The sequence below is a fragment of the Theobroma cacao genome, chromosome 7 (genome assembly GCF_053813885.1).
Source record: "Theobroma cacao isolate CCN51 chromosome 7, ASM5381388v1, whole genome shotgun sequence".
Classification (NCBI taxonomy): domain Eukaryota; kingdom Viridiplantae; phylum Streptophyta; class Magnoliopsida; order Malvales; family Malvaceae; genus Theobroma; species Theobroma cacao.
This window is the reverse complement of record NC_142645.1, coordinates 35,259,721-35,286,719: the sequence shown is the minus strand read 5'-3', so window position 1 is coordinate 35,286,719 and position 26,999 is coordinate 35,259,721. Positions and strand designations below refer to the sequence as shown.

General features: G+C 34.7%; 1 protein-coding gene across 3 annotated transcripts; it reads right to left on the bottom strand.

Annotated features, from left to right (window-relative positions):
- Positions 1 to 4,851: 4,851 nt before the first annotated feature.
- LOC18594900 (Protein prenylyltransferase superfamily protein) lies at positions 4,852 to 26,969 on the bottom strand. 3 transcript variants are annotated; one of them, XM_007022594.3, is made up of 21 exons: positions 26,522 to 26,969; positions 25,980 to 26,121; positions 23,774 to 24,105; positions 22,978 to 23,059; positions 22,615 to 22,894; positions 21,613 to 21,671; positions 21,165 to 21,254; positions 20,535 to 20,626; positions 20,260 to 20,358; positions 20,051 to 20,128; positions 13,797 to 13,881; positions 13,652 to 13,710; positions 13,449 to 13,518; positions 13,170 to 13,261; positions 10,224 to 10,286; positions 10,044 to 10,110; positions 8,298 to 8,561; positions 7,901 to 8,017; positions 6,364 to 6,516; positions 5,622 to 5,773; positions 4,852 to 5,500 (listed from the first exon to the last, which is right to left on the bottom strand). In XM_007022594.3, the coding sequence occupies exons 1-20, from the start codon at positions 26,917 to 26,919 to the stop codon at positions 5,672 to 5,674; spliced, it is 2,724 nt and encodes a 907-aa protein (XP_007022656.3). In that variant the 5' UTR covers positions 26,920 to 26,969; the 3' UTR covers positions 4,852 to 5,500; positions 5,622 to 5,671. The 3 variants fall into 3 exon arrangements, with proteins under 3 accessions (XP_007022656.3, XP_007022654.3, XP_007022655.3); XM_007022592.3 differs by having other exon boundaries at positions 4,852 to 5,310; XM_007022593.3 differs by having other exon boundaries at positions 4,852 to 5,274.
- Between the last annotated feature and the right edge of the window lie 30 nt (positions 26,970 to 26,999).

Sequence of the window (26,999 nt, the reverse complement as noted above, 5' to 3'; positions counted from 1 at the left end):
TCAATTCAATGCAAGGATCCAATATGATGTTGTCTTGACAAGTACAACCAACTCAATTATTTCCTAAATTGCTAAAACATGATTTCTATAGCATATTTCATTATTGACATTGCAAATAGTCACTAACCCCAATTAAAATTATGTTTGAAAACCTCAGATTTTATTGGGGTTTTAAAATCAATGACCAATATTGCAAAGGTCCGCTTGTATAACAAAACATATGACATTAAAAAACGTGACCTTCACATTGAGGATCTCAAGTAAAAAAAAAAAAGGTCATGAACGCATTTGATCTTATGGGTGAATAAATTTTTACATCAAATCATATACTTGGTATTTTTATGTCCAATGGCAACAACTTAAAAGTTGTTTTATATGCTGATAAAGCTAAAGACATAAATGGAGACTACCTTGTTGATGAAGCGATCAGCCTCGTTATTGTCTTGGCCACAACAACAGTGAAGAAATATATGAGCAAGAATATCATTTACTATTAGTTATATTATTCAATATTAGTCATGTGTTTTTATAACTATTTGCTACTCTTGTAGACACCCTTTACCTTGCATCATGTTCGCCCACCAAGATATATATTGATCCAGATATACCTAAAACTGCAGCATTTAAACAGAGGCAATATTAATATTATAACTATAAATGGCAATTCAAATATAAAATATCAGCTCACAAATCTTTTAACTCACATATATCAAGAAAAACCATTTAGTGTGCAAATCATAAACATAGAAATGGACTCACATCCACAAACTGGAAACAATAACAACATTGAGGAATCAACCATTGTAGCCATTAATGCAGCTTGCCCAATCAAAACCCAAGTAACAGCAAACTTGAACAAACGATTTTCGAAACAAAATGTTAAACACAAACATACTGACAATAAATGTATATTGTAGAACATCAAATACAAGATACATGCAACAATTACTAATATTGATTGCAACAATGGATGGTTTTACAATTCATGTAACGAATGTTGGTTGGCCTTACGATTCTGTGTTGCAAAGTGTTGGTGCACTCAACATGATGAAAAGACACCGTTGCCAACATAAGTAAATAATGAAACCCTTATATTCTTAGTTATCTTTATTTCATGAATTCAATGCTTTCCTAAATTCTTTTTATAATACCACATTGAGGAAAAAATTTTTTGGTTGATATATGGTCATCTAGTTCAAAAGGAGCAAACATTCACATATTCTTAACATTTTGGTCATTTATTTTGTTCTAGAATATGGATGTTTATGATTGAATACTTTTTGTCTCAGATTCTAAAAATCATTGCAAACTCTAGTCCAATCTTCTTCACACAATCAAAATCTTCATTTCTGTCTTCTTAATAATGAATTCAAAAAATCAAATATACATGAACACAAGTTTATGTGTTTGTATATTAATTTTATAAACATGTTTATAATTCATTATGTTAGTATTTGAAATATTTTAAAATTATTATTATACAATACATGTCTTGCTGGTATAAATACCTTTTGAGTTCATTACCAACTCCATATCTCCACTTGTAAAAAACTAAAATTCAATTTTGCAAATATTTCATACAACTGATTATGCAAGATAGCACTAGACAAATGAGATTAGTAGTGTTCGGTAAAGTGGCAGAGAAGTTAGTTGGAGCAAGTATTGCAAAACTTGCAACACTCAATACTATCCATCGCATAACATTGCCTGGACTTGTCAAGGCCTTGATCAACCAAACAAAGACATTCGTAATAAGTTATAAGTCTGACATTAAAGGCAATTAAAATAGAAATTTCAAATTACAAATTGTTCAATTGTGATGTGATGGCAAACCAAGAACCTGCCACTCCAACTTCTACAAGCATTATTGTATCCTCAACACATCCATTAACAATTGAACAACTAGATGAGCAACTCCTACTATCACCAATCAGCACACAAGTGGCCAAAGAACTTTTCCTAAAAAACACTCCTCAGGAAGGTGCTGCCACTTATTACATAATGCTTGTTTTGTTCCAACCATCATTTAGTATATCCATTTCAACCCATATTATTACATAGAGATCTGTTTCTTTAACTTATTCTATTTTCGACTTCTATCTTATAATTACTTTAATTCATGCTTATTTACCAATTAAACAAATAGTATAACATAAACATTTTACTCTTGAATATCTATTTAATTTAAAGTGCATAACCTATTTGCTATCAGTACAGGATAACAATGGTGAATCAATTCCTATCTGACCTACGATCTTTTCAACCAGATACATCAGTCGAAGTGAGGATTGTGCATCTATGTGAATCAATTGATCCAAATTGTCCAAACACACTCCTTAGATTGGATTTCCTAGTAACTAATGCACAAGTGCATATTTTTTTTAATGATTAAACAAGATTGTTCTTTGGAAATTAGATACTATTCCATAAACATTAAACCAATCCCTGTATAGAATATATATATATATATATATAACCATATCTTAATAGAGTTTCCCTTGAAATATATTACAAATAATTTGACCATTTCTCAATTAGGAAAGAGCATTCTACAATTGTATAAACAACAATCAAATTGATATTGCTTTGTAATTATTACTTATAATTAAACAAAATGTTAACAAAGAATATTTAATTCTTTCATTCTCTATTGTTATAAAATATCAAGGTTAATTGGTGCCAACTAAATAGCTAATCCAAAATATGAATAAATATAATTCCAAGTTACCATATAGTTCAATATTTCCTTAAACACTTGACCTTGTCATGCTACGACACTAAACTTATTACATAAAAATCTTGAAGATTTTCCTTTCTATTATTAGTTACTTTCTTTATATTATGAAGAAGGTAGAATGCAGCCTTAGTGGACAAGTTATGATGGATTGTTGCTCCTTTGTATGGAATCAAACAATTTTTTTATTCATATTTACATTTGGTTGTCAAAATCTTGAGATATTAACAAAACATAGACTTTTTGGTAAAGTGACCGAAAAGTTAGTTGGAGCAAGTATCGCAAAACTTACAACACTCAATATTATCCATCGCATGACATTGCTTGGATCTGTCAAGGCCTTGATCAACCAAACCAAGACATTCGTAATAGATTACAAGTCTGACATTAAAGGCAATTAAAATAAAAATTATAAATTATAAATTGTTCAATTGTGATGTGATGGCAAACCAAGAACCTGCCACTCCAACTTCTACAACAATTGAACAACTAGAGGAGCAACTCCTACCATCACCAATTAGCACACAAATAGCCAGAGAACTTTTCCAAACAAATACTCCTCACGATGGTGTTGCCACCAACTAGAGACAAAAATCACCTCAAAAAAAAATATATAAAACCAGGTTAAGATTACAGTGCAATAAACTTCATTTTATATATTTGCTCTTCATCTTATTGTTATTAGGTTATTTTCTCCTTCTTTCATATAGTTTGAACAGTAAGCATGAGATGAAAATGATGCATTTTGAAATATATCTATCTTTATTTGAATGTTCAACATTTTCAAAATTAACACACACTTCTAGCACTTTTAATGAATGATTTATAGCTAAGATATCAACATTGAAATTTTAAATAAATTAGATTCTTTTGCTCATTTTGAGAGCTGCAAAGAAATAAAAAGTCTATTTTATGGATGATAAAATTCTGTTACTAATGGATGTTAAAGTTGGCCTCTTTTAATTGTTCGTACATAAACTTTATCAATGCTTGATGTAAGCTGTGTATTACTCATGAAATTTTAACATTTTTTGCTTTGGTTCATGAGTTGTTGAGTTTATTGCTTATGTTTCTTGGATTTATAAGATTAGGATTAGTGGCTTGATTTTTTAAATTGAAACTTAGAATGGCTGATGCATGGCCTTCTAGAATAAATTCTTTCTATAAGAAAATCATTGGTTGAGATGATGAAAAATTATAAGTAAACTATTCATCTATTTGCATATGCATTCTTGTAATATTTTCATTGAGATATCTAATAAAAATTTCAAGCAATATATGATACTCTTTAATTGCTCTGCCATTGCCTACAAATAAAGCACAGATTGAACCAAAACCTAGATAAAAGCTCAACATTACTGAAACGTTTTATTTATTTATAACTAATACGAAATCTTGACATCTAATTGCCCATTATGTATTAAGATGCTTCATTCTTTTGTTCAAGATGACATGTGATATTACACACTCTAACTATATCTTTTTAGTATATGCTTCGAATGCTGACTAAATATCAAAACACTCATTTACCCAACTACATATGTTTTGTAACATCTTTTGTGATACTTCATAAAAGCCTTACCTTAATTTCTACTTAGAGGCACTACCTTTTGTATCTAACCTGACGATATGGTATAAAATTATAAATTGCCGTAATATTACCTTACGTTTTGTGCTGATATCTATGTATTTATGCATTATGCATTATATTATGATCCTAAGTTATAATGTTCTAAGACTTTCTACTATGGACTATAACATTTTATATATGTAATTTTTAATACGTGAACTTGCTTTAATCCTCACTTATAAAAATTTAATAAAATGAAAAATATGATAACACAACTATTACATGCATTATTATATTCATGTGCAATGCACGGGTAAATTTCTAGTCTTGAATTATAATCCACTTTATTAGATCATAATTTTAAATTATAATTTTATTTCTTTATTAAAACCAAATTAACTTAATCAACTTTTAATCAAATAAACAAATAAATAGTATAAAAGTTTATAAGAAAATCTAACACTGTATACATAAGGTAACACACGGTGGTTCTGGATCGTATATGCTAACCTATTTATTTAATTCTTTACGGGTTCTAAAGCTTCAGTTTAATTCACAAAAAATTTCATGTAATTATTCCATAAAAAAAATAAAAAAGAATTTCATGTAATTAGCCCTTAGCATTGTGATTAACTATCAGTCATTGAAGACCCACAATCGATCATGTAGTAGACGGCAGGGATACTGAGGATACTTACCCCTTTCCCTATCCTTTTTCAATCACCCATTCTGTGTTCCAATGCCCAGGAATTCCTACCCTTTAGTTTTTTCAATCTCTATGAAGAAAAAAACAAAAATGATCAAGAAAAGGAATCAAAGCCAAGGCAAAGGGTAGGGAGAGACACTCTGCTACCAAAAGATGATGACAAGGTTCACTTGGACATCACAGCCACTGCCATGATGCAGTGGAGTTCTTTCAACTAAAATTTTCTCTTCCAGGACAGGGAGGTGAAATAAAGCCAGACCCAACCTGCACAGTTGCATCATGATGTGTTACCAGCATTTCCTGAATGAAAAGCACATTGTCTTAATAATTCGATGTCAATTCTCTCTACAGTCCGATGCATTGCAGGGAACAAAAATCCTTCACAAAATGCTCTCTGGATAACTAAAAGGATTGAAGACTGTGAAATTGATCAACTCAAATGGAAAAGCTGACTCAACATTGTGAATGTGTTTTGGTATAAAGCATATACCTACATAATAAAAAAGCAGAGCAAGTAATTAATGCATGCTTATCACTGCAAAAATTATCCCAAACTAAACCACAGGTTGACATAGTTATAAAAGAAGGAATATATATAATTGCAAACCTACCCTTGATCTGATGTAGATAGTAAATCCTGCAAGCTTAGAAATTTTGACTTTTAAGTAGGTGTCGACTCTAATTGTTGTTGTTGTTTCGTCTTTACTTCATTAAGGCAAGCTTCAAGATTCCTGAATTCTTCCGTGTCTGAAAAGATCCCAGCCTAAAATGCCACAATTCTACCTTATAAGCAGTTCTCACAACATGATCAAGGATAAATATGTAATTGATATTTTTATCCATGGAAAATATGAGCAGGAATAAACTTACACTCAAGTAACAATTATATATGTTATGTAATTTCCTATCTGTTTGCTAAGCAAACAAAAAAAACATTCCCATCTGTTTGTAAATTTCATATTTTGTTAATCAAGATGTTAGATCTAATGCTCTATCATGAAATTGTACTCGTACAATTGCAAGTTGCTTGAAAATGCTTGATTGTTTTTTGACATCACAAATCAAACGTTAAACATATATCATAAAAGATATATTCTTGATTGATGTGATACAAAAATCTTCAACCTAAAACTTTACATGAATGATGAGAATAAATAAATTATTGAATCATTGTTGATTCAATAGAAAATAGCTATATTATATACATATAAAGTTACAGAAGAGTGTAACAATTAGCAAATGTAGGAACACATTAGTGAAAATGTTTAAAGTGCAAACTAAACTAAAAAATATAGAAAAGATAAATGCAGCAACAATGCAATTTAGAATGCATAGCAAAATAAAACTACTTGCCTGTTTTAGAATGTTCTTCAAGTGCATCTCAGCTGTAAGTAGTTCTCGACGACTACCAGTAGAGGAAGAAATATCTATGTAGACCTTACAAAGTTCCAATGAGGCCTGTGCAAACTTTTTAAAGCTGTCTCTATCTTTCCACAAATTAGATCCCTGGGAGAGAGAGATTAGAGTCAAACTCATGGCACAATAACAAAATAATAAGAATAAATGATATGCCAATTGAAATAGAAATCATTGGTAGGATGACATTTTTTATTGATCACATCATATAAATTCATTAAATTAGGATATAAAGACACATGCATAAAAAACATAAAGGGAGAAGGAATGATAACAGAAATTGAATAGACTCCTGTAGTTGTCATCATGGTACAGAAATACATTCAAGTTATGCCTAAAGTCAATCCTGAATAATAACACAAGGCATAAAATATAAGTGCCAGCACAGACACATATCTCAGATAGGAATCGCATATATTTCCATAAGTCTTTCTATTAATAAATTCTTGTGAAGAAGGAAAGAAAATGGGAAACTGATGCAGACAATGTAAAAAGTCTGATTGAGAATTTGATTATCCTCTTACTGAGAAAACCCATCCATAATTCCTCAAATAAGGAGCAATTACACAAGAGCAGATGCAAATTAAAACTGCAAAAAGTGTTTGGGCATACACTTCTCTGTCCAAACAGAAAAGCAGTGCTGGCCAGTAATGTTGATGTAAAGGCAGGTAATAAATTTTCAGCCATGCAATCCTCACTTCAGTCTTTGATATCAAGAATTTACACAAGGGAACCCTGGCTTCAAGAGTGTGGTTTGAAAAGAAAGTTTCACAAACAGATTGAAACATCAGTTATTGTATTTGGTCCTATTTAATTTTTCTGAGAAAGAGAAAAGTAGATGAGTAGCTGGGAGGTAGGATGGGAGAGAGGAGGCAGATATGAAGGTGGGGTACTAAGGGGTGAGGGGACAAAGTCCAAGCCAGGCAAATCAAATTAAAATTTATATTGGCACTCTTCAGCTTCCTAGCAGGCACCTAACTTCAGGCATGTTTAGAACAAGCCTAAACTCAGTAGAATTCTTCGAAATCAAGCTAAGCTCTTTAATTCTTAACCATCATGGCACTTTTTGGCCTATTTTTTTTTTTATACATCTCACTTGTGACTCAAAAGAACCTCATCACAAAGTCATAATATAAGTCAAAACATACACATTAGAGAATATAAAATCACTAAGCTAAGCTCTTTAACTCTTAACCATCATGGCACTTTTTGGCCTACCTTTTTTTTATACATCTCAGTTTTGACTCAAAAGAACCTCATCACAAAGTCTTAATATAAGTCAAAACATACACATTAGAGAATATAAAATCACTAAAAAGCTCTCTCACAATATAGGATTGTCAATTTGGTAAACTCAAATAATACATGACGTCACTCTTCAGGGAAAAGAATTTGCTAGGAGCCCCCTAAAATGTACTAAAAATATCACGTTGATAATAGCAGAATACAAGGCATTGAATGTTGATCGAGATACCTGATATGATCTAACTTGCTTTAAGAGAGCTTCACAGCACATAGTAAGGTCACCTTTAATTCTATGCCACCTCGCATATAAGCCCCATAATTCTGCCCTACTTTCACTTCGAACTATCTGTATCAGACAAGACTTAATATGCATTAGATATTGAGTAAAATATTACATAGGCATAATTTAGCCCAAATTTGTACAGCCCAAGTAACGCTAGTATAAAGCAGTCTGTCAAAGTGCAGATGCATCCCAATACCAATTTAGAAGTTTTGTGATTGGTGTCAAGCATGAGAAATCATATAAGGAGACGATTGTTGACTCCCCACATAAAAGAGTTTGGTATCACTCTCTGTAAGGAGAAAAGATAATAGAACATAGTCACAATCATGAAAGTATTTGAAACCTGTTGTAGAATTTTTCCAAGAAACTCCACCAAATGCTCATTTTCTCCCAATTTTCCCGCAGTCTGCTCAGTATTTGCAGATTTATTAACAGAATATACAAGTGAATCAGGACTGGTCTGATTGGAAAAATCATCATCACTGGTTACAGCAGACTGTCTAACTGAAGCCCTTTCCTCCAAATATTGCATAATTCCCTCAAGTAATTCAACATCAATTCTCTTATTATTGGTCATACTTAGCACCATCTTAATAGCTTCCAGAGCCTACAAACAGATATACATAGATAAAATAGCATATAAATAGAAAGTAAAAAGACAAGTGAAGGTATAATCATAATTGCAATTGCTAGTCATTGAACTGATGGCTATATGACGAAAAGCTCACACGCAGAGAATCTGAGGTCGAGAACCAGAGATAACTACGCATATATCAAATTTATCTTACTTATAAGACCTCAATCAAGGTCACATGCTATTTTCTATCTCCTCTTTCTAGTCAGAATATCAGTTTCTCTTAGACAAGGGGAACAATTCATATAGCTAATACCAGCAGTGTGGTGAAGGCCGTGTAGAGGTTAACTGTATTATATCTTATAACAGTTTGTTTGCTCTTACATACCAATTTGAAGAATAATCCTTTCTATTTGTAAGAATAAACTTTTTCCCAGGCTCAAAAAGACTAAGAAAAAGCTAACCTGACCAGAATGACCCACCCAACCTACCCTGAAACTTAACCCAATTTGACTCTAAGGCTTTGCTTGAGTACAGAATGGAGTGGGGATGGTGGAAAAGGTGAAAAGAAATGGATTTTAGGTGTTAAAGAAAATCCAGAGCAAAGAAATCAGGGAGTGATGGATGTTTTCTTTCCAACCCACAAAGCGCAATTCCAAAATTGGGCGGATGAGGAGAGAGAAAATAAGGCCTATTTGGATAAACCCCATAAATGAACCTTTTTACACCAGATCTGAGAAATAACCAGATAAAATCCACTCATGTTATTGGAAATTACAATTTTTAGTGAATATTTTTAGAAGTGTATGATTGAAAATTTTACTTTTATTTTCTTTCCTCACTTTTCAACCCTACCATGGAAAGAAAATCATTTTTTTTCATTCACATTTCCATCTTTCCTACCAAGCAAATATGGAAAGAAAAACATGCTGTCAATCATTTACTTTTCTATTCTCCCAACCATCTTTCCATTTTTCCATCCTCCCTACCAAGCAAAACCTAAATCTCAATAACCAGAACATGAATAAAAATAACCACACGAGACTCAAACCTGAATAAACTGAAACCCAAAAATTTTTGAATCAACATGAACCTGAAGAGATTCAGACCCATATCAATCCAAACCCGACCCTCAACCAAACCCCAACTGATCCGAAACTTAAATTGAGCATAATTTCTATTATTTTTTCATTTTCAATATTAATTTAATTAAAAAATTAAAACTAGAATACAACTTAGTATAATAATGACCAGAACTCAACTCACTTTCAGTTAATTTAAAATTCAACAACCCAAACTTGAATAATCTGAAACTCAAAGTGATCAGCTAATAATAATTAACAGCTATAAAAGTTTTTCCACACATGCCAGACAAAAGTGCTCCTACTTAGATCTTCATATGAATCAAGCAGAGCCTTCCAAGAAGGGCCAAAGAGAAGACTTGCTTGATCTTTAAACAGATCGACTAATTAGCAAAGTAAACAGCTCAAAACCAAACTACATAGGCAAGATTACCTGACCAATATTGCCAACATCAAAAGCAACATGGCTGTAGTTCTCCCACATCTGCCAGCTGTCTCGCCTGTCACCAAAACAGGTTGTTTGTTACAGTAAAACAATAAACAAGTGTGCTTGAAAATAAGTGGCCTGGTGTGTGCAAAAGTGCGTGATTCAATCAAGGTGAAAAAGTAGTACTTATATTTCAAGGCCTCCTTGAATGCAATATAGGACTCTTTGCTCTTGTTCTTAAACATATGCCTGCATAGTCAACAGATATGTTGTAATTGATTAAATTTACCATGCACCTAAAGTTTATATGGTCTAAAACTGTAACATAATTTTTATCAAAGAGAAAAAACAAAAGAACTATGATATAGTAAATTCCAGTATAAAAAAAGAGCACAAGTCCAATAGTGATATATGGTTCACAAAAAAAATATATGCAGAATACAGTTCAACAAAGATATATCTCAACAAGAAGATCATGATTGATTATTGAGACAAAAAAAAAAAAAGATATCAAAAGTCTGAATAACACTCTACACAAACCCTAAAATACAATCCACACTTCAAATCTTCCTAGTCCTCAAAGTATGTATCCCAATTCCTAACGAGCCTACCTGAAACTTAAAATTGTTTTGTCTAGTTCCATAATATACAACTCTTGCTTACTATGACCCCAGCAATAACATTCTACAATCGGAGCAAGAACCAAGCCAAAAATCTTTAGATAAATTCCATTTCTAAGTCCAAATTTCCACTTCAAAGATACCCATTTCTACACAGATGTAGAATGTTATGTTGCTCTGACTCTTCATTTCTCATAAACTATCTGTGTGCAACACATATCAACAGACATGGGTATGGAGGTCACACCCTCCAAATGCATGGGAAAACTTATAAAAAAGTTGAAATACCTATGTAGGACACATACCCATATCCAACACTCACCCCCAAGCCCAAATAATATAGACTAAAACCATACTATGTTACAGGCAATAAGCAGTTTCACCTACTTTTCTCCTCTTGTTGCATATATATATCTACACACACATGTATGCATGTATGTATGTTGGCACTAACAATGTGCTCCCTATTCTTTCTTTTGATGAGACAAAAAGATCTGAAGACAATATAAAGGGTTCTCCTTCCTTTCTTTTCAATATCTTTTCCCATATGGGGATGTTATCCACTTATTTGTCATATCAATTGTTACCATTATCATATTAAATATATATTATACAACCTTCCCTTGTACTATACCAAATTAAGGCATTTCAAAATGGTACGTAGATTTGCTGACAGCTTTTGAACCTGCTTCATGAGTCTAGCATCTATAAGAACCTAGTTATTGAGAGCATTAAAAGAACCAATAGTCAGTTGAAGAAATACTAACCGGACTAGTTAAATATGCTAAACAAATCAAGGCTATGAATTTTTCTGTGCACTAGATCCAATGAATTGATTTTGGCCCACAAAAACACCTGTATTATGTTCCCAAAACCAGTCGAGCATTTTTACATGAGAAATCCAAAGGTAAACTATCTCACCATTCAGATATGTTCAGTGCAACAGATGATAGGAAAGAGGCAGGAAATGATGTGGATTTGAAGGGTCAATGGTGCAAGACAAGAAATTGACTTCAGGCTGCATTAATAAGGGAGAATAAACCAGGATTCAGGATGATGTCAAGAGTTCTGAACAAATTTACGATAGGAATCAGTTCATTTTCCTGTTTACGTACTTAAGATTCCTAAATCAGAAATTTGCTGCAAATCCTTCATCCTTCTTTGGATCTAATCCTAATAAGAAAATCTCAGGTTTCAAATAGATTTCCACCAAAATAGTTTAAAATCTTGCTTATGCTTGATTTTGTTTCACAATGAGCTCGACAGTAACAGCTCTCAGAACAAAAGTTAGCTACCCAAGCGACCATCTGATTGACTTCAAGTAAAACTCAGACATCAAGTGAATACACCGTATTACAAAGCAACATCAACTTCTTTTTGATGGCTCAATTGAACAAATTTGTTGTCCAAACATCAAAGCGTTATGATGTGGCTTATTAGAGGGTAGAGAGAAAGATTTAAGTTGACAAAGCACAGGGGGATAAATGTTGACTTCTTTGAGAAGCATCTAAGCATTGGGATGGGATCTCTGTCAGTAGATATGAAAAATTCTTATGGGCAAGTCAAGTCTAGAGATCTAAGTTTGGAAATACCTTGTTAATCATTCTTAAGATAAAAATCCTGGTAATCAGTACGTATCTCAATAAGGGTTTGTAATTTGAAAGCCAAATCTGACTGCATCCATCCAATTCTCCTCCATCTAGCCAAAACTTTAGAGATTCAACAAATGGCATCTTTCTAGTTCAAGACAGAAGAATCAGGTTTACATATAAATAGCAGTGTAGTGTAATACTTAACAAGTAAATTCAAGAGAACAAACAACCGTGGACACTCTCAGACAACAAAAGGTTTTGTTTTTTGGAACATAGACAACAAAAGATCTTGATATTGTTTATAATAATGCCGTCTCAAGATTTTAGTGTCATTTATGATGGATATACCCTTCCAAACTTTTATATTCATGACTCAGCAATTCATAGGTCATAAGCAAATGCTCATCAAGAGATGTCTTGAAATATGGAAGCTAAGCAAAGTTTGACATCTGATATAACCTATATTAAAAAAACCCTTTTTAAAAAAGGTAGAAATATGACCTGGAAGCTTTGAGGTAAGATTTTCCAGTTGCTCTAGCACTAGACTTTGCAGAAGAACTCAGAACTTTAGCAAACCACACAGTTTTCACTTTTCACTAGCACACTAACCTAAAATCAGATGACCAGGTGGTAACTATAAAAACCGATTCTCATTACAGCAATTTAATTCATCTAGACAATTATAATAATCCAGATTTAAGATGCAAGTAAAACAAAAAAAATTTTTTCTTGGAGCAAAGCAAAAAATCTTAAGGCAGAAAAATATAAAAACCAATCCCAATGAATTAGAGAAGTTCCTTCTACAAAAATCATCCCATTAAAATAGCAGTAATTGGAATTGCCCAATGAGGAGAAAAATACAAATATCTTGGGCAAACAAATATAAGATGTGATAATAGATGAAAGAGACAAGAGCATACAAACAAGCAATATTGTTCCAAGCCTCCCCATTTTCAGGATCAAGTTGCACTGCTCGAGTAAAACCATCAAGCGCCTTTTCAACATCCCTAGCCTGTATGTCATGATCTTAATCAGACGCTTAAAAAGTTTAATAGAGCAACTAACCCACACAACAAAGAGAACCTTAAAAATCCATTTTCTTATATATACTCTAAAGTGCACAAAAATTGGTGCAGAAACTGATAAATAAAGATCAACAAGTCGACTGGCCCCAAAAAAACAAAGATCAAGTTACATACCTTCAATGCAGCAGCACCAAGTGCAAACCATCCACCTGGATACAATGAATTCAAGGCCATGGCAGACTCCCTGGGTTAAGTTTAATCAGTTTTTCAGCCAAATAATCCTTTTTGTTTTATTTTCAACCAAATAAATCATAAGCAGCACAAAGCTATCAGTCATTGTAATGGAAACAGTAGTAGAAGCAATCAAGAAAATATACCATAGTGTCTTAGATGTCTCATAGTCTCCTCTTTGATACGCATTACGAGCAAGAGAACGCTGACACAAAAAAAACTAATAATGTAATAAAAAATACTAAAACAAAACATACTGAAAACCATTTAATTATAAGCAAAATAAGTCACCTTAGCCCGTGTTGACCTATTATTTGAAATTTCCAATGCTTTTTCATAACAGGCATCACTGTTTGTAATATCACCCAATGAACACCTAGAAATTAAAAATTACATGTTAGATATATTACACTAAATTTAGCAATTTCTTTCCATTGGACAAGACTCAATAAACTTGTGTCCACATGTGCAACATAACAAAAACCAAAAAGTTCCACAATCATATCCATATTTAAAGGTGAAAAATACTTAATAAACAGAAAACGGCAGAAGTGCCGTAAGTGCCACCTTTAAGTAAAGCCTTCTAAGGCATAGAAGCCACAATTACAGGGGGCTTCCTATAAGATCAAATCACACTTCATTTAGAAAAAATAATTCATGGAAGCATAGATTAAGTTGTCTTTCATCTTTATCAAACCTTTTTCTTGAATACAAAATTATAAGTTCAGGGGACAGGGATAGCCCATAAAAATGATATATGCCCCTATACAAAACAAATACAAAATCTTGACAGTAGTTCTCTTATGTACACCTTTACCAAGACTTTATGTGGCATGAATATACTAAGTAATGAACTCTTAAATTATGGCATGTATCATCAGAGGCCATCATCCTCTTTAATAGTAAAAATGCCGTGTTGGTATGTACAAGAGCAGGGTTCAAGCCAAGAGAGGACATTTTAATAAACATTCTAGAAGTTAAAATCATATCACCCACTTTTATATGAACACACCTAGGGTGATGACCCTTTGGCCCCTCAAGAAGAAATGAGAGCACAAAACTAGTAGACAGAGTAATATAGGCATGTTGCCATCAATTTAATTGGATTTAACTTGTTTGTGCCTCTTTGGCCAACAATGGGCAAGTATCATGGAGTGCAGTTCAGAGCCATAGACGAGGCCCGGAGGTGTAGTGGAGTGCCGGCACATGGGGGAGCATTGCTGGGAGAGAACCCCCACTAGGGTGTGCTAGACAGGAGCCAGCTGCTGGCAGGGGCGCAGAACACAGGCCCCTTGGCGAGCCAGCCCGCACAGCCCCCAATACATAGCTTGCGCGTTGCCCAGTCCAGCACGCGCGCTCAGCACCCAGGCACCCTGCCTATGCGCGGCTCAGACACTCCAACCCTCATACTGTAGTGCCTGTACTGCCTAAACCGCCCAAAATTGCCCAATATGTATAGTTTCTCGCCAAAAGTTGTCTTATCAGCCAAATTGACTTTGGGAAAAATTTTTGGAGAGAAAACACACTATAAATACCTCTTGTAAATTTTGTACAGGATTTATCATCAGAATTAATAAAATACATTCTATTTCACTCTCAAACTCTCTAGTTCTCTCTTCCACTCTTCTAGATGCTTCTCTTGCACATCTAGGCGATCCCTCATCTCGCCCACCGTTACTTCTACTAGAGACAGCCTCGTGTCAAGAGCAGAAATGAGGTCTCGGAAGGAAGATTTCTCCCTTCGACTAGCGCGGGTGTCTTTACCCTTAGGCACTGGTTTTGGCAGACTAGACCCACTGGTTGTCATCCTTTCCACTCAATCACCTCTTATGAAGCTTACACACTGCGACTCGCAAAAAGATCGCAAATTGTCCTCAACAACACTGCCTGGCTCGCAACTGACCCAGCAACACTGCTTGGCTCGCAAATTGTCCCAACACACTGCCTGACTCACAGCTGATGGCTCTGATACCACCTGTCACGTGGGAGTTTTGCAGACGCCCCAACCGTGCGGCCTTGAGCTCACCCTTAGCTTGGCCTCGAGCCTAAGTCAGCTTAGTAGCTGATTCTTTGAGGCCACAAGGACAAAGATCACACAAGAATGAAGTATGCAATGTAACTTACCAACCCACACGCAAGGCCTCAGCCTTCAGTGAACACTTCGCACACGCACCCAACACAGGCAGCACACGCCTAGCAGAGGGGTTTCGGTTGGCAGGCTCATGACAAACAAGCACTCCAGATAGTGCGCGCTCACACCAACCAGGTAGAAAATGACCTTAGGCCAACAAGCACACAAGTAGAAGATTGAAGTGAGAAGAGTGGAAGAGAGAACCAGAGAGTTTGAGAGTGAAATAGTGTATTTCATTAATTCTGATGATAAATCTCGTACACAATGTACAAGAGGTATTTATGGTGTTTTTTCTTCAAAAATTCCCCCCAAAGTCAATTAGGCTGATAAGATAGCTTTTGGCTAGAAACTGTATATTTTGGACAATTTTAGGTGGTTCAGGCAGTACAGGCGTTATAGTATGCGGGTTGAAGTGTCAAGGCCGTACACAGGCAGGTTGCCTGGGCACTAGGCAGCGCTTAGGCTGACTGTCTGGGGTTGTGCAGGCTGGCTCGCCCAAGGGCCTGTGTTCTGCACCCCTGCCAGCAGCTAGCTCTTATCTAGTACACCTCAATGGGAGTTCTCTCCAAACAATGCTCCCCCATGTGCCGGCACTTCGCTACACCTCCGAGCCTCCTCTACGACTCTGAACCGTAATACCCTCCCCCACCTAAGCTGGCAGCATCCTCGTTGCAGTGTGGAAGGCGTCTATCCGCTCTTGGAACTACCACAAGTCCTCTGCGGACTCCCAACTCGCTTCTCTCTCGGACAGTCCTTTCCATCTCATTAGGCACTGATGCTGGGGCATGTGGTGCTGTCACTTTAGTACCCTATCAGCCAGCACTTCCTCTATTTCTTGGTCGTATGCTGCTCGAACGCCCAATGGAGCCCGACAACTCACCCTGCGGCTAAGGTCGCTCTCATCGGTATGGTAGGACTTCAGCATACTTACAAGGAACATCGAGTGCACCTTTAGCTTGGGTAACATGTTCAGCTTGTAAGCTACTTGGCCGATCCTTTGAACCACTCCTTTGTTCTTCAAGACCAGGTGCAGCTTCACCATCACCATGTCCCCCTCACTGAAGTAAGCCTCACGTCGGGTTTGGTCTGCCCACTTCTTTGCCTTCTTGGCCGCCTTGTGGAGACATGCTCGGACCAAGTCTTGCTGTTCCTCCCAGCTCTTGGCAATCTTATATGCTGTTGGTGCTGAACCTGTGTAGCCTGTAGCTATAGCGCTGGGCGTGCACGGCTGGTGCCCTATCATTATCTCGAACTAGCTCTGGCCAGTGGATTCAGTCCGCTGTAAGTTGTGGGAGAACTGGGCCATGTCGAGCCATGTAAGAGGATCGGCCAAGTAGCTTACCAGCTGGACATGCTGCCCAAGCCAAAGGTGCATTCGGTGTTCCATGTAAGTATGTTGAAGCCCTACCATGCCGATGAGCACGACCCTAGCGGCGGAGTGAGTCGTTGGACTCCATTGGGCATTCGAGCAGCATATGATTGAGAAGTGGAGGAAGTGCTGGCCGATAGGGTACTAAGGCGACAGCACCACATGCTCCAACATCAGTACCTAGTAAGATGGAAAAGACTACCCGAGAGTGAAGCGAGCTAGGAGTCCGTGGAAGACTTGTGGCAGTTCCAAGATCGAATAGACTTTTTTCACAATGCAGTAAGGACGCTACCAGCTTAGGTGGGGGAAGGGATCACGGAGCGCGGTTCAGAACCGTAGAAGAGGCCCGGAGGTGTAGCGAAATGCCAAAATGGGGAAGCATTGTTGGGAGAGAAACCCCACTAGGGTGTGCTAGACAAGAGCCAGCTGCTGGCAGAGGCGCAGAACACAAGCTCTTGGGTGAGCCAACCAACACAACCCCAAACAGACAGCTTGCGCGCGGCCTAGTCCAGCTCGCACGCCCAGACCCCAAGCAACCTGCCTGTACGCTGCCCAGACACTCCAACCCGCATGCCGTAGCGTCTGTACTACCTGAACAACCCAAAATTGCCCAAAATGTACAATTTCCCACCAAAAGCTGTCTTATCAATCAAATTGACTTTAAGAAAAATTTTTGGAGGGAAAACACACTATAAATATCTCTTATAAATTTTGTACAGTATTTATCATCAGAATTAGTGAAATACACTCTATTTCACTCTCAAACTCTCTAATTCTCTCTTCCACTCTTCTCACTTCAATCTTCTGCTTATGTACTTGCGAGCTTAAGGTCATTTTCTACTTGGTGTGAGCACACACTGTCTGGAGCGCTTGTGAGTGCCGTGAGCCTGCTGACTGAAACCCCTTTGCTGGGTGTGTGTGCTACCTGTGCTGGGTGTGTGCGAAGTGTGCACTGAGGGCTTAGACCTTGCGTGTGGGTTGGTAAGTTGCATTGCACACTACATTCTTGTGTGCTCCTTGGTCTTTGTGGCCTTGAAGAATCAACTGCTAGGCATCCTTAGGTTGACTTGAGCTCCGAGGCCAAGCTAAGGGCGAGCTCAAAGCCGCACGGTGAGGGCGTCTACAGAACCCCCATGTGACATAAGGACCAGGAAGATGAACACTTTCTTTTGTTTTTTCCTATGAATTTATGTAATTATTTATTAGAGAAAATAACTCACAAAATAATTACAAATTTCATCACAAAAATGGTTATAGTTTTGTGATTGATTATGTAATCAACTGCTAGGCATCCTTAGGCTGACTTGGGCTACGAGGCCAAGCTAAAGGCGAGCTGAAGACCGAAAAGTTGGGACGTCTGCAAAACCCCCACGTGACATAAGGACCAAGAAGATGAACACTTTCTTTTGTTTTTTCCTATGAATTTATGTAATTATTTATTAGAGAAAATAACTCATGAAATAATTACAAATTTCATATCACTAAAATGGTTATAGTTTTGTGATTGATTTTGTAGTGAGCTATATAATCTTAGAATGTGTACATTTTGTTTTATGATATAATTATTAATTATAAAGTATTTAAAATGCAATAAATTACTTTATATATTATTATAAGTTAATTATTTACTTCATCTTATAAGGTATAATAAGGCCTACAACCAAGAAAAACCAAAAAATTGACGGTCACCACAAAATAAAACCATACTAAAGCAAATTACCTATAAGTGGTCAACCTAGTTATATGGGAATACAACCCAATGAAAATAAAGCAAAGAAAAATTAAGCATGGGAACTAGAGATACTAGGATGTTTTATATTAAGATGCTGTTTGGTTGTTGCTTTTTTCTAGTCGCTTTTTGCATCCAAAAGCAACACACAAAACACATGTTTGAATACTTAAGCAAATTATATTTTTGAGTTAAGGAGAAATTAAAATTGTAACTATTTTGGAGAAGAAAATGCATGATTTTAATTATGTTGAAAAACTAGAATTGCTGTTGCATTTTTATTTTACTTATTTATTAATTTTCAAATATTATTTTTGATTTCACATTTTATAATTTGCTTTCACATTAGCAACCTTTTAACAATCGAAAGCAAATAGCAAAAACCAACTAACAAAAGCAACAACCAAACAAAGCCCTAAATTTTTTATTTTTCTATTTTGAGCCACAACATGCTTCTCAAAATGTTACATCATTGGGTGCAAAGTCATTAATACTGAAATAAAAAATAAATGCAAAATGTATAACTCCATTTGGTTGTTGATTTTCCTATTAGTGTTTTGCTCTCGGAAGCAAAAGGAAAAATACACATTTGGGTATAAAAGCAAAAAATATTTCGAACACTTAATTTAAAGATTGTAAATTTTTTTAAGAGCATAATGCATGATTTTCCTTTTAGATAAAATAGTTATGTCATGATTAGTATTACATTTAAGTTATTTGTTCATTTTTAGTGCTTGTTTGGCCTGACATTTTTTCAGCTTATTTACCTTTTAAAAACAAAAGCCAAGTCAAACATAAATTTTGAGAAGCTCTTAAAAAAAAAGTAACTTTTTTTTTAAAGAATAAAATTTTTAAAAAAAGAGCTTCAGGAAAAATCCTTATCTGTTAAAATACAAGAAAACTTTTATTTTTGTTTCAAAAATATCCTCATCTGTTAAAAATAATAACAATATTACCCTCTCAAAAAACAAAAATACCTTCTATGATAATTTTAACAAAAATTATAACTTATAAAAAGAAATTTACCAAACAACTTTCACTTAATTTTAAAAACTATTATTTTTCATAAGAACTTCATAATAACTTTTAAGCTAAAAAAAAATCAGGCCAAACAAGCTCTTAATCAATTATAATTTTGTTGTTTAGCAACTTTAGGAAGTAAAAGCAAATAACAAATGCAACAATAAAAAAAAGCCTAGTCGATGAGAACAACGTTTTTAGCCTGGCCAGAACTTATGAAATAAACATGTTAATGAACATAGAAGGACAAAAAATTACAATATGAGAAGATCAATAGAAAAGGTGAATTCACATACCATAATCTTGGGTCATTTGGCGTTTTAGACAGTCGGACCTTGATAAGTTCAACAGCAGCTGCTTTCTTCTCTAATTGGCTGTTTAATCATGTCAAATCTCACATAAGATTGAAAAACACAACAAAGAGTTCCAAAAAGAAACAAAAGGCATGGATAAACACATACAAGAAAATCTTCACTCGGAAAGGAGATGCTATAGTTCATCATACCAGTAGCAGTATATTAGATTATCCCACAACTCTAAATCCTCAAAGATTTTAAGCGCCTCTCCGATCAAGCCACAGCTAACTAATATGTTACCATATTGCCTAAAATCATGAGGATAAATGAGAAAAAGTGAATAATGGAACACTGTAAGAAATTGTTAAAACAACTAACTCTAAATAAAGGTGAGTATACAGAGTTGGTAAATATGATACATTTAATTAAAAAATAAAAATATAAACCATCATGAATCTTTTGAGAACATAGAAAATAGTTTTACTTCCGAAGAGCAGGAATCGTTGGGATATAAACAGCATAACAAAAAGGAAGCCTCAGCGGAACCCCAACAGAAGGTTCATGAATACTTTCAACCTGAAATAACCCAAAATATATTTTTTAATGAAACATACCTCCAAATTGAAAAGGAATCCTCACATACTAGAATTGAAAAACTTGATGCACATAGAATAGACATGAAAAAAGAAAAGACAAAGATAAAAGAAACAACATCTTGTAGACACCCAAAGTTAAAAGAAGCAATGGATATCCAAAAGCACCCTTCTCCGATGTCATTAAAAGCAACTCATGAGACAAGTGGCATGATTACGTAGTCAACCCAATGGCTAAAATAACATCAAACTTTGTCATTCATCATAATATTTTTAAGTAGTATATAGTATAAATTGATATGTAAACTTGATGAGTGTGTACTGTAAATTAAAATATTATATTCAATAGTAATACAAATAAAATTACTTAGACATTGTACTTATATATATATATATATATATATATATAATTACAAACAAGGAGTAAAAGGAAAGCAAAAGCATGGATATAAAATTACAAAGCCACACTATATTTTTTTAAAAAGACCAGGAAAGCATCAATACATGGACACTCATCTTACCAAGTTATCCATCATCTGTAGAGCACGCTCCTTTGTGCGACTGCGAGTTGACTCCCAACGAATCCGTAATATGTCACAGAAACACTGTAACTGAGAAATTACAAGGCATGTGGCAATCAAAAATTTTAAGATCATATTCAATGGTAACCAACCTTCTGCATTGAAGAAAACTAATAGCTCATTACAGATCATTCAGATTGTTGTCAAATCATCTTTCTTCAGGTCAAACCCATTATCTTTTTACTATCTTGAGTAACTTTAGATTGCAAATTCCATTATGGCATACTTAATTTAGAGAAAGCCCCAATCATAAAGCACAAAAATTTCTAGAAATATGGCTCCACATTCACTAAATTTTTCAATATTAAAGATTTTAATGTCTGAAACAAACTTGTCGATACATTTCGTTGACACATGTAACTAGATGCTTTTGCACTAATCTGCTTACAATGAAGTACGATGATTGCTGAGAATCAATTGCCTCTATATACGGAGCCATATCCCAACCTGAAACAGAAATTGAGCAGTAAATTACTACATAATCATTCTCAATATCTGCCTACAAAATTCCACAAACTGTACATCAATTGAAAAGTAACAATAAAGTGTTGTTTCTCATATGGTACAACTTCTCTATTCTGAAGAGATGAAGGTGAGTGAAACTGGACACTCAAAGCATAACTTCTTTAAAAGTTTAAAATAAGCTTATCAAAGCTATAAGCTGAAGCTTCTAAGGAAAGAAGCAATATAAGTGATAGACAAGTCAATTAACAAATAAACAAATAAATGGTGTTCTTAATGATTTCACATAATTTCAATTTGACAACCCTTTTCAAAAATTTCAAAAAGCAGTACTTCATTGAAACCCCAACCAAGCCAAAGAGGCTAAAATTTGAGAAGATAAAGGAAACTGAAGAGAAAGAGTTAATTTATTAATTTGAAATAAGGTCAGGTTTGTGGTTGAATAATTTAAGGGTGTCCAAGAACTGGAAAAAAAAAAAAAAAAAGAGCTTGGGAATGGTAGCTAAGGTTTTAGCATTAAGATGTTATTTTTGCAGGTTATATATCTGATGTTTGAACAAGAAAATGCATGAAATAGAACGTCGTGGAATGAATATAAAATATCCAATATGAGAGTTATATGGTACATAATGAACACAATATTCATACTGTTATGACCTTCTCCTTGCTTAGATAACAATGTTAAGCCCAAATATTGTCCTTGTTTTACTGAAAGAAAGCATCCACCTTCAATTCCAATTCATACCTAATGATAACAAACATTTTAGAAATTTTATTTTTGTGAAGACTCCTTTAGAGGATAACAGGGCCTTAGCAAAAGATATGTAATCTCATGTCACAAAAAAAATAAATACATAAGTGCAGAGAAAACCAAAAGCAATGCTCATACCAGCAGAAGGCCCAGTCCAGATATCTTTGACCATCTTACCTTGCATTTCATCATATGGACTACTCTTTTCAATTAGGAGGCATTGTGCTAAAACCACTGCCTGCTGGACTGCTGTTAATGTGGCACAAGCACCACCACATGCATTGCTTCCAAAATCATTACCATCCTCAACCAGCTTTGGGGTCATAAATATATCAGAGGCTTCACGGATGCTTGGACCAGACAACTCTATGCCAGGACCTATCGAGGTGCAGATATCACCATTTACAGATTCTGATCTTGGGTTTGCAACCAATACCATTTGCGCCTTCGGTTCTACCTATGGCAAAATGATTCCTAATTCTAAGAACAACTGAACAAGAATTCGCAATAAAAGCATTATTAAGACCTTTCAATATTTACCTGATGTACGGTACGTAAGCCAAGAACACCAGTAACTGAGAGCTGAAGCCCAGCTGCCACTTCAGCTGACTCCAAATGTAGCCTGACATGAACAAAATGACCTCAATGAATAAAAAAAAGCTAGAAAACAAAACCATCTACTGTACCACTTGGAACTTCAGGTTATGCATTAAAAAATCATGGTTTGGAGAATTAAAAATGATTTGTGCTGATAAGAAAAATTGCAAAGCATAAAACCAAAAAAAAAAAGGGTATTTAGTAACAACTTCAAGGAGCATGAGTATCATCTCTTTGAGTGAGAATATTAGGCTCTCAAAAAAAAAAATTCTTATTACTGAATAAGCATTTTACCCTCTTCATATTTCACACATGGCATAAAATGTGGACACTCAAAATAAATATTTTAAGCAACTAGCATGCCTCAAGAAAAGGTAAGGTCTACTAGGTATAAACTGTTAAACATAATTTTTGGTTCAATAATAGCACAAATACAAACTGACATGCAAAAGACGTGACTTGGAAGAATGTAATCTCTCACATTGTGAAGTATGCAACAAAAGAATCAAATAAAATGCAATTAATTGCTGGACAAGAATGTCTTGACATGGTAGGAAAAGCAAGGAAGACAATCTTCTCCAGATGGGTGCATACATAGCTCCATGCATGTATGTACAGTTCATAAAGATCCGATCAAACTATATATAAATATTCCTATCAATTATTATCAATATCTTTCCAAATAAAAACAATGTCTGTGATAAGCCTATCCAATAGGAAACGTTTCCTTGAAACTCACCTACATGGATCAAGTCGGGCATAAATGTATTCTAGCACCCCTGCTTCTAAATGAACCATTGAAGCAATAGTAGATGCCTCCCCATCTTGCAATTGAGAACCCCAATAACTTGTCACTTTTTCCGAACTTCCAAAATGACTTGAAGTTTCACCCATAAATACTTGCAATAAATCAAAAAGAGAAGAAGACCGCTCATCCAAAATTCGTTGGTGAATAAGCAAAATTCTAAATAGCCACCATGAAATGCTTTTGATTCCAAATGTGGACACAACACTTGCTTCAAATAATAGATCTCTCGTCTTCAGGAGCAACATTTTAGCAAAAATTATGTACTGCAAAGCAGAAAAGACTTTCTTAAATAAATTTAAAGAACTCAAAGTGTACAATAAAAACAAGAACATCATGCAAAATGGCACAACTAGACCCTCAAACCAAAAGAATTTAAAAAGCAGATTTCAAATTCATATAGAAAAGTTAACATTACCATATACAACAATGAAGAGTTGAAATCACTTAGACACACAAATGTAGGCAATATTAAACTCTGATCAAGCTTACCTAGAAAGACAATTCACTTCTATAACATATGATTAATTAAGAGCTGTTTGGGCCTAATAGGAGCTTCACAAAAAAGTGCGATTTAAGTAGAGTTTTTAAGGAAGTTCTATCAATTTATAATTACTCATTACTTGATTAACTATAAATATCTTTTCTTTATTTAATAATTTTAACTTGTCTATCATCTTCTCATTACAACTTATTTTGAACGAGGTTTGTCAAGACCATACCAGTGAGTATACCGGTATCACTCTGAAAACAGTTCATATTGGTACCAATGTGTTTCTACTTATTGTTTTGGATATAGCGATATTCTAAAATACTTTTTCTTATACACACACACACACACACACACAAACAATTTAAAAAAGTAATGTTCCAAAAACTTCAAATCAAATAATGAGACTAACTCCATAATATTAAAAATCCAAATATAAAATGCAAGTCATCATCAAACAAGCATATAAAGTAGAAATAATGTTTAAGATGATCTTTACTTCATTCATTTTGATCAAAGTGACCCAAAGTCATCATTTGAACTCACCCAGTCCAAAGAACAATAATAATAAAACACTCACTCATCAAAAACCCTAAACAACCTAAAGTATGAAATATCTCTTAAAAATATTTTTGTCTCTTTGCGCTGCTTTTACTCTTCTTCCTGCTCACCTTCCTTCTCTTTTTGCTTCTCTCTTTCTCTGGTCTTTATTCTTCTACTTTCCTTTAGTTTATTTTCTACCTTTTTTTTCTTTGATTCCTTGTTGTTTGTTTCTATTTTAAAGAAATTTATGCAAATAAATTTGAAAAGGAAGTCAATAACAAATTGAAGAGGAATTTCAGAACCTATACAACATATGTGCTTAAACTCATTTACCAGGCCTATGGAAACAAATCAAAGACAGTTTTCTATAAAAGGGAAGACAACTTGTCCTCCAGGCAGGAAAAGACGGGATAGTCCGGTATTGAACAGTACCAAGGCAAAAATGAACAAACAATTAAATGTACTAGTTTGAGGAAAAAAGAGATACTGGCCAGTACCAGCAGCCAACTTTCTATCTTTCCAATTCTCCTCACACTATTTTACCATTATACCCGTTGCTAACTAGAAAAAAACAGCAAATTTAAATAGATGTGAACAGCATTGTAAATTTGCAACACTCGATTGGCATCTCTTCCATTGTCTCTTCCCTAATCTTTCCAATTTGAGAGAACTAATATTTGTTAGCATGGATAAAAATAGCAATCACTTCTAGTTTTTCTACTCTCACTCTTTTTCCTTAATGAGTATGATCAAACAAAATAACCCCCCCTTTTCCATCATCCCACTTCCATATCCTACCAAGCAAAACCTAATTCTCAATTTGGATATTGTTCTCCTACTTGCTTTCTAGTATTTGGTCTTTTAAACAAAAAAAAAAGAGTAAATAGGTTTAAAAAAGGCCAATTCAAATATAATTATTTAGATAAAAAGATTCATCTAGGTTTTAATTCTACAAACTTCATTCTCTTTTACTTTTAGATCCAAATGTAAATTGTCGCTCATTGCCTAGAAAAGCAAATAGTAAAAGTAGCAACAAGAAAAAAAATGAACAATTTTTATATTTCACTAATTGGAAGACCCCTCTATGAATTGAAAAAAAAAAATCACCTGAAGATAAGAGAACTTGCCAAGCAAGTCAGAGCCAGCAGCCATGAGCTGATTCCTTGCCCAATTCTCCCACTCCACGATCTCACTTTCTTCCAACCACGCTTTCATTGGCAGAGGACGCTTCGGTAACCTCTCCACCGGCCTAATTTTGAATTCAATATTTATTAAGAAAATATATTTTAAACATCATTTAGTCATCACATTACATCTTGCCTTTTGTTTATTTTTTTTAACATACTCCAAAGCTGTTAAACGGAAGTACTAGTACAAAAGTAAAATCATTCACGATTAAAAACAAAAAAAAAAACAAAATACCATATAAATTCTATCATATTTCTTACATTAAAGTAAAATAATATAATTTCTTTTCAAATTTTATAAAATATATTTCAAATTCCAATTTTTACAAACATTGTACAATTCTATATGAAAACTAACCTTTCATAATTCCTTTTCCAAAAGTGAATGGCAAATAAAAAAAAAAGTAACAAGCAAAGTGTAATAATCGTTTTTACGTTTTAAAAAAGAATTTAAGGTCTTACCCAGTCAAATTGCACTGAGTGAACCAGAACAAAGCGGCTACAGCAACGCACACAACAAGAACAACCCTGCAAGCTTTTTCCGCATCCTCAATGGAAGGTTCGTTGATAAGGGATTCAACTCGGTCGAGTAAATCGGAGTAGACTCGGTCAGGCGTGTCAGAAAAGATGTCGGAGTCGGGCGAGGCAAGGACGAGGCGTGCCGCGTCAGAGGAAAGGGCTCCGAGGTAGTCCCCTGACTCGATGGAAGTGAGGATGTTGGAGATGAAGGCGTGGAGAGGAGGAGAGTCGTCGGAAGCAAAGGATTGGGAGGAAGGAGAAGGACTGGAAGGTGGACGTAGGGCGCAGCGCATGAGTCGTAGCTCATGGCCGCGAAGGATTTGTATTTCGTATTCGGCCATGTTGATGTTGATGGAGGTACTGGGGAAAGTGAGCAATGAGGCAATTTTACTTGGGGTTTTAAGGGTTGGAGAAATTATTA

Bases quoted from the DNA above. Each gene is read 5' to 3' on its own strand.
- LOC18594900 (XM_007022594.3), bottom strand. From the start codon at position 26,919: ATGGCCGAATACGAAATACAAATCCTTCGCGGCCATGAGCTACGACTC. The intron at 22,895-22,977 runs GTAAATATTGAA...ATTTTGCCATAG, and splicing joins GCTTACGTACCGTACATCAG to GTAGAACCGAAGGCGCAAAT. The intron at 8,018-8,297 runs GTTTCAAATACT...TGTCTGATACAG, and splicing joins TTGGAAAAATTCTACAACAG to ATAGTTCGAAGTGAAAGTAG.